General features: G+C 50.5%; 1 protein-coding gene across 1 annotated transcript; it reads left to right on the top strand.

Moving 5' to 3' along the window:
• Nucleotides 1-7,189: 7,189 nt before the first annotated feature.
• On the top strand, nt 7,190-7,555 carry LOC123153585 (probable xyloglucan endotransglucosylase/hydrolase protein 23; the record flags this gene model as incomplete). The annotated part of the gene is made up of 1 exon (XM_044572639.1): nt 7,190-7,555. A coding segment is annotated over one exon (366 nt), but the record flags the coding sequence as incomplete, so codon positions are not given.
• Between the last annotated feature and the right edge of the window lie 431 nt (nt 7,556-7,986).

Genomic DNA, 7,986 nt, shown 5'->3' with positions numbered 1-7,986 from the left:
TAAGCCCCGAGTGGGAGGATCGCTCACCACTCGGTAGGATTTTTAAAACTTAGGCGAGTACTTAGACTGCAGCTAAGCCCCCGAGTGGGAGAATCGCTCACCACTCGGTAGGATTTTTAAAACTTAGGCGAGTACTTGGACTGCAGCTAAGCCCCCGAGTGGGAGGATCGCTCACCACTCGGTAGGATTTTTAAAACTTAGGCGAGTACTTGGACTGCAGTTAAGCCCCCGAGTGGGAGGCTGGCTCACCACTCGGTAGGATTTTTTAAAACTTAGGCGAGTACTTGGACTGCAGCTAAGCCCCCGAGTGGGAGGCTGGCTCACCACTCGGTAGGATTTTTTAAAAACTTAGGCGAAACGGATTTGCAGCTAAGCCCCCGAGTGGGAGGCTGGCTCACCACTCAGTAGGATTTTTTAAAACTTAGGCGAAACGGATTCGCAGCTAAGCCACCCACTGGGGGATTTCTCACGTAAACAAAAGCAACAACAATCACTGGGAAAATTATAACACTTTTGTCTTTTGATAAACAAACTACAGAGGTATCTCTTATTACATCTCATCCGAGTGAGTACTTAAGTATAAAAGGGGCGGAGCAGCTCCGCATTCCAGGCTCGTGGCTCATCAATCTGGCGATCGACATTGTAAAAATGGTATGCTCCATTATGGGGAACTCTGGTGACGATGAAAGGACCTTCCCAAGTAGGAGCGAGCTTGTGTGGTTTCTGTTGATCCACTCGGAGGACCAAGTCTCCTTCTTGGAAGGCTCGACTCTTCACATTTCTGGCATGGAATCGACACAGGTCCTGTTGATAGATGGTCGATTGGATCATGGCCATCTCTCTTTCCTCTTCTAGGAGGTCGACTGAGTCCTGCCGGGCTTGTTCCGCTTCATCTTCAGAGTAGAGTTCGACTCAGGGTGCATTGTGAAGCAAGTCACTCGGCAAAACTGCTTCAGCTCCATAGACCAGAAAGAATGGGGTTCGTCTAGTCAACCAATTCGGGGTGGTCCTCAATCCTCAAAGAATTGGCGGAAGCTCGTCGACCCATGCGCCTGCTGCATGCTTGAGATCGCGCATCAGTCGAGGTTTTAGTCCTTTGAGAATTAGACCATTAGCTCTTTCTGCTTGTCCATTCGACTGGGGGTGAGCGACTGACGCGTAGTCGACTCGTGTGCCTTGAGAGGCGCAAAAAGCTCTGAACTTGTCGGAATCGAAGTTTGACCCATTGTTAGTGATGATGCTATGCGGAACTCCATATCTGAATATCAACTCTCTGATAAAGCTGATAGCAGTGCAGGCATCAAGATTCTTGATAGGTTTAGCTTCAATCCATTTAGTGAACTTGTCGACTGCCACCAGCACATGGGTGAAGCCGCTCGTGCCAGTTCTCAGCGGTCCAACCATATCCAATCCCCAAACAGCGAAGGGCCAGACGAGTGGAATGGTCTTCAAGGCTGAGGCGGGTTTGTGCAACATATTAGAATAGAACTGACATCCTTCACATTTGTCGACTATCTCCTTCGCCATCTCATTTGCTTTTGGCCAGTAAAATCCCGCTCGGTATGCTTTAGCCACGATGGTCCAAGAGGACGCATGATGGCCACAGGTCCCCGAGTGGATATCATCAAGAATTATTTGACCTTCTTTTGGTGTTATACATTTTTGACCGACTCCAGTCGCGCTTTCCCTGTACAATTGTCCCTTTATCACAGTGAAGGCCTTAGATCGACGGACGATCTGTCGAGCCTCTTCTTCATTCTCTGGGAGTTCTTTTCTCAGGATGTACGCGATGTATGGCACTGTCCAGTTGGGAGTGATGAACAAAACTTCCATGATCAGGTCGACCACTGCTGGAACCTCAGCTTCAGTCAGATCCGTGGCACTTTTTGGTTGCGGGACTTCTTCGGTGAAAGGATCCTCTTGAACTGATGGTGTGTGGATGTGTTCCAGAAACACATTACTGGGAATGGCTTCTCTCTTGGAACCTATTTTTGCCAAATCATCAGCTGCTTGATTTTTCAGTCGGGGTATATGATGCAGCTCTAACCCCTTGAATTTCTTCTCTAGCTTTCTCACTGCATTGCAATAACCGGTCATGACTGGACTTCTGATGTCCCACTCCTTCATCACTTGATTCACCACCAAATCTGAGTCACCATAGACCATGAGGCGACGGACACCGAATGAAATGGCCATGTGCAACCCATACAAAAGTGCTTCATATTTTGCTTCGTTATTGGAGGAATCAAAGTGGATTTGGAGAACATATCTGAGCTTATCTTCTCGGGGGGAAACCAATACTACCCCAGCACCGGAACCATTCAGCATCTTAGAACCGTCGAAGAACATGGTCCAGTGCTCCGAGTGAACTTGAGTCGGCAGTTGCTGTTTAATCCACTCGGCGACGAAATATGCAATTGCTTAGGACTTGATAGCTTTCTTTGCCTCAAACTTGATATCTAGGGGAAGGAGTTCAATCGCCCATTTTGCCACTCGACCAGTTGCATCTCTGTTGTGCAGAATCTCTGACAATGGAGCGTCGCTGATGACTGTAATGGAATGGTCAGAGAAGTAATGTGCAACCTTCTTCGTGGTCATATGAATCCCATATACAAGCTTCTGATAATGAGGATATCTTTGCTTTGATGGGGTCAAAACTTCAGAAACATAATATATTAGGCGCTGAACTTTAAAGGTTTTTCCTTCTTCTTCCCGCTCGACCGTAAGTACTGAACTAACGACTTGTCCCGTGGCTGCAATGTAAAGCAGCAAAGGCTCTTTGCTGATTGGGGCAGCAAGCACCGGCTGGGTGGAGAGCAGGGCTTTTAGCTCTGCAAACACTACATCAGCTTCAGGAGTCCACTCGAACTTGTCTGACTTCTTCATCAGTCGGTAAAGAGGCAATGCCTTTTCACCGAGACGAGAAATGAATCGACTTAAAGCGGCCAAGCAACCAGTAAGCTTCTGGACATCGTGCACGCGCATAGGGCGCTTCATTCGGAGTATAGTACCAACTTTTTCTGGGTTGGCGTCGATTCCTCGTTCGGAAACGAGAAAACCGAGTAACTTTCCGCCAGGAACTCCGAATGTGCACTTTGATGGGTTAAGCTTGATATCATACCTCCTGAGGTTGGCAAATGTTTCAGCAAGGTCAGTCAACAGGTCGGAACCTTTCCGTGACTTGACCACAATATCATCCATGTATGCTTCCACATTCCGACTGATTTGAGTGAGCAAACACTTCTGAATCATCCTCATGAACGTGGCTCCGGCATTTTTGAGGCCGAATGGCATGGTAACATAACAGAAGCACCCGAATGGAGTGATGAAAGCTGTTTTGATCTCGTCAGGACCATACAGACGGATCTGATGGTAACCAGAATAGGCGTTTAAAAAAGACAAGCACTCGCATCCCGCAGTCGAGTCGACTATCTAGTCGATGCGGGGGAGAGGAAAATGATCTTTCGGGCAGGCCCGATTGATATGTTTGAAGTCAATGCACATGCGAAGTGACTTGTCCTTCTTGGACGGCGGACCGTCGAAGATGTTCTTTGACCGGTTTCACTTTTGAGTCGACTCATAGACGGTGCTCAGCCAGCCCTCTGGGAACACCCGGCATGTCAGAAGGCTTCCATGCAAAGATGTCCCAGTTCTCATGGAGGAACTGGATGAGCGCTTCTTCCTATTTGGAGTCGAGTGTCGTAGAGATATGAGTCGGAGCAGCACTGGGGTCGGTCGGGTGAATGTGAATCGGCTTTGTCTCACCGGACGACTGAAACACTGATTCCGTAGCGGGCTTGTTGGCTCACAACAAATCACTCGGGTCTGCAGCTTTCTGGTATTCCTGCAGCTCTACCACTGCCATCTGAGCATCAGCGATCTTTGAGCCTTTCTGAAAGCACTCTTCCGCTTTCTTCCGATTACCGATAATAGTGATCACACCTCTAGGACCAGGCATCTTCAGTTTGAGGTACATGTAACAGTGTCTGCTCTTGATCCAGCAGTTCCAAGGGAAACAACCCAAAGATAAGATAAATGAGTTATCCTCTTCATCTTTCTTTGTGTGAATATGACATGGCAGATCCAACACATCATTTCTGTCTTGGTCTTTCACCTTCTTGGGGTTCCAAGGCCCTTTGGGCTTCCCCTTGAACTTTCCTTGAGTTATGGCCAAGGCTTCTCCAGGAGCAGCCGTCTCGGCTTTCCGCTTCTGCTTCCGACTGGAGTTCCCTCCTCCGGTTTCGTGGGCGACTGACTTGTGCTTGCCACTCCGGAGCCGATCCTCTTCTTCACCATTGGCATACTTGGTGGCAATCTCCATCATTCGACTCAGAGACATGTCTCCGGTTCGACCGAATTCCAGGTTCAGTTCTCTGTACTTAACGCCTTGCTTGAAGGCACAGACTGCTTGGTGATCAGATATGTTCTCTACTGTGTGATGCAATGTAATCCATCTCTGGATGTAGGCCCTCAAAATTTCATTCGGCTTCTGCACGCAAGATTGCAGCTCTGTCAACCCTGCTGGTCGCTTGCAAGTTCCTTCAAATGTTCTGACGAACACTCGGGCAAGATCTTCCCAAGTGTAAATGCTGATGGGCGCTAACTGATTCAGCCATGCTCTGGCCGAGCCTTCCAACATAAGAGGCAGGTAATCCTCAAGCCAAGTATCAGGCTTGGACTCACCAGTGAACTTACTGACTCTAGTCGCCAACCTGAAGTTGGGAGGAATCACCGCGGCTCTGATGGCTCTACTGAAGCACTCCGGTCCTGAGACGTGTACTCTGCTGCTGGTGGGTACATCTCTATCTCGACCTTCTCGGTGGGCTCTGTTCCTGTCGACCAAACCCTGAACGAGAACGGATCTCACATCAAAGCCTGGCTCCCTGGGGTCGATTGGAATCCTTCGCCCAACACTGTGAGGGCGTCTGTCATCCTGCTGTCGAGGCACGTACGATCCACTCCTTGGGGGAGGGGTGGGTACTCGACGTTGATCATCCCGATCGAGTCGGTGATCATACTGCTCACGGTTCCTGTTCTGATCGCGCCGGTCTCCATGTCCCTCACGCCTCGGGGGCGATCTTGGGCTGTGGGCCGACTGGACTGTATCTGCAGCGACGGATCTGCTGTGGATCCTATTTCGTGACTGTGACACAGCTGAATTCCGATCTCCTGCCGCCCGGAGCAATGCTCTGATCTGCAACAAGCCTCTGCCAGCCTCTGACCGAGAAGGCTGAATCGAGTCTGCTATACGGGTTGCAGCTGCTAAATTCTGAATTGGAGTTTGATATACCCGAGTCGGTGGCGGAAAGAGCTGACATCGACTGGATGTTGGAATCCGTTGTCGCGCACGCTCGTCGAGTGCTCGCTGGAGGTTCTCCAGTAGAGTGCGCTCAGCCCAGTTGGCCAAGCACACGTCCTCTCAAGCACGGGCCTCGGGGGTTTCTCCAACGATAGGAGTGTGCAGCGCATCCATGTTCCGATGGTGAAGTTCTTCTCTATGCAGCGAAGTAAGGGGCTCGGGGAGATACTCTTCATGAGTATGCGATGGACCGCCTCCGCCGTCGCCTCCGTCGGTGCGGGGAAAGCCGGGAGGACTGCGTGGTTCATCGACCATCAGAACCTCTGCCGCTGGATCACTGCTGTCGCACTCGGATGCAGTCTCTACGGAGCCAGTCGACAGGTCGAACAGGCCGTAGAGAGATTCGTCGAGCTCGATCACCGCGACTTGGGGGGTGGCTGACTGGCGAGCCACTGCGTGTCTCACCCACTGCTGAAGTCTCGACCGGCCGGAGCGCTTGCGCCGGCGGGAAACAGGGAGGGAGGACGACACAGGGGCCGACCGATACTGGGTCGACGGCTGCCGCAAGAGGACGCCGCGGACGCACGCGCGAAAGTGCGTTGCCCCGCGGACAGGGAGCGCGTCGATGTCGAGCGGAGCCTCCTGAAGCCAAGCGGAGTCGTCGGCGATGAACGTGAGCGCGCTGAGACGGATCTCGCGGCCCTCCACCAAAACTCCGCCTGAAACCATGATGAAGGGGATCGGAAAAATCGCAACTTCTCCAACAAGTCGCTAGGACACCTGCCCCAAGGTGGGGCGCCAACTGTCGTGGTTCTAAGTCTGACAGTAGAATATGGGGGTAGGAATGGAGAGGCAAGATCTTAGCTATGGAGGAGTTGTACACACAAGGTTTACGAGTTCAGGCCCTTCTCGGAGGAAGTAACAGCCCTACGTCTCGGAGCCCGGAGGCAGTCGACTGAATTATACGTGTGTGAGTTACAGGGGGTGCGAACCCTTGTCCCAAAGGAGGGGGGTGGCTTATATAGAGTACGCCAGGACCCCAGCTCCCCTCCGTTACACAGGGTTCAATATACATTAAGAAGAGGTGTTATAGGTAACACCTGTATTAAGGTGCTACAAATGATCATTAAGTATGCGAATGAATGCTTGACTGTTGCTGCGCGGAGTGGCTTTAGGTCTTCTGATATGTCGAGTGGTTTGGTGGTCGAGTGACCTGAGTAAGAGAGGTCTCCGAGTGATTGATAGGTCGAGTGGACTTCGCTTCGACACCTTTGTTGGTCCTCTGCTTCTGACTCTTGAACTCCTTAGTTCTTAGGACAAGACCTTAGGTGGGGCATATAGGTCAGGCCTATTACCCTACCATAGGTCTGTGTCTACATCAATGCCTAACTAAGCAGGATAGTATGACACAGTTTCAGATATATTATGAATAACTTAACATGATATAATGACATAATTCAACATATGATGAGTATCTAAACATGATGACATGACAAAACTATATGATGTCTTTCTAAAATAGGTTGGAATGAAATAATTCACACAAATGTTGTCTAAGTATATAGAATGGCATGATATAATTGACATAATTGATTCATATACTAAGCAGCTGGCACTCGCATGTATGATCTCTAAACTAAGCAGATGGAATTCAATATTGTATATGTGATGTCTAAACTAAGCAATGCAATACACCATATGCATGATATGAAAAATATAAACATTGCAACTTAGAGCATACATCTCAGGTGGGATATAGGACTGGTCATCTGTCTCTGAATCCTCCTCTGAGGAGCTCCCTGTAACCATCGAGATATATGCCTCAACATGTACCATTCCCTGCTCTGAAGACCTTGTTTTCACTCCTGATTTTTTCATAACCGGCTCAAATGGCTGACCGCCTTCCCCAAGAACCAGCCCATGCGCCTCTACTCCAGCCTCCGGAACGCCGACGACTGGGCCACGCAGGGCGGCCGTGTCAAGACGGATTGGTCCCACACCCCGTTCTCCGCCTCCTACCGCGGCTTCAAGGCCGACGCGTGCGTGGTGACTGCGGGCGGCCGGCCGCGCTGCGGTGCCAGCGTCGACACGGAGGTCGTCCCCGGCACCGGCGCGGCGGGCGAGTGGTACAACCAGGAGCTGGACCTGACGCGGCAGCAACGGATGCGGTGGGTGCAGAGCAACTACATGATCTACAACTACTGCACGGACCCCAAGCACGTCGCCAAGGGCGTCCCCGCCGAGTGCTCCATGTAATCCCAAGGTCCACCCAGCAGCTAGGGTTGGACCGTCCGTGTGTACGTCGATCGCCGAAGGAAGATGACCGGAGACAGGGAAGATGGGTGTATGATAAATAAGGACTGGTGTGGGGGATAATGTGAAATGTAGGCGGTGGTAGATTCTTTCTTGTGTTTGCTCCTTGTCACGCTCACGTTCAGCTCGTGTGTACTGTAATATATGCTTCGTTTTGTCCTTCTTCATGTGTTTGCTGCTCTCTGTTCCACTTTGCAACAGCTTGGCTGGATTGTTCGATCTTGGCTGGTACGTGTACTGTGTGCTGAACTAGTCTTGAGGCTTAACAAGCCAAGCCAGCGGTTGTTATTCACTGATATAGCTTTATTTATTTTTGAGGGATTCGCTGATAGTATAACTTTGCCCTGTCAATCGGTCGATGGAACTACGCTGCT

The sequence above is a fragment of the Triticum aestivum genome, chromosome 7A (assembly GCF_018294505.1).
Source record: "Triticum aestivum cultivar Chinese Spring chromosome 7A, IWGSC CS RefSeq v2.1, whole genome shotgun sequence".
Classification (NCBI taxonomy): Eukaryota; Viridiplantae; Streptophyta; class Magnoliopsida; order Poales; family Poaceae; genus Triticum; species Triticum aestivum.
This window is presented reverse-complemented; position numbering and strand designations above follow the sequence as displayed.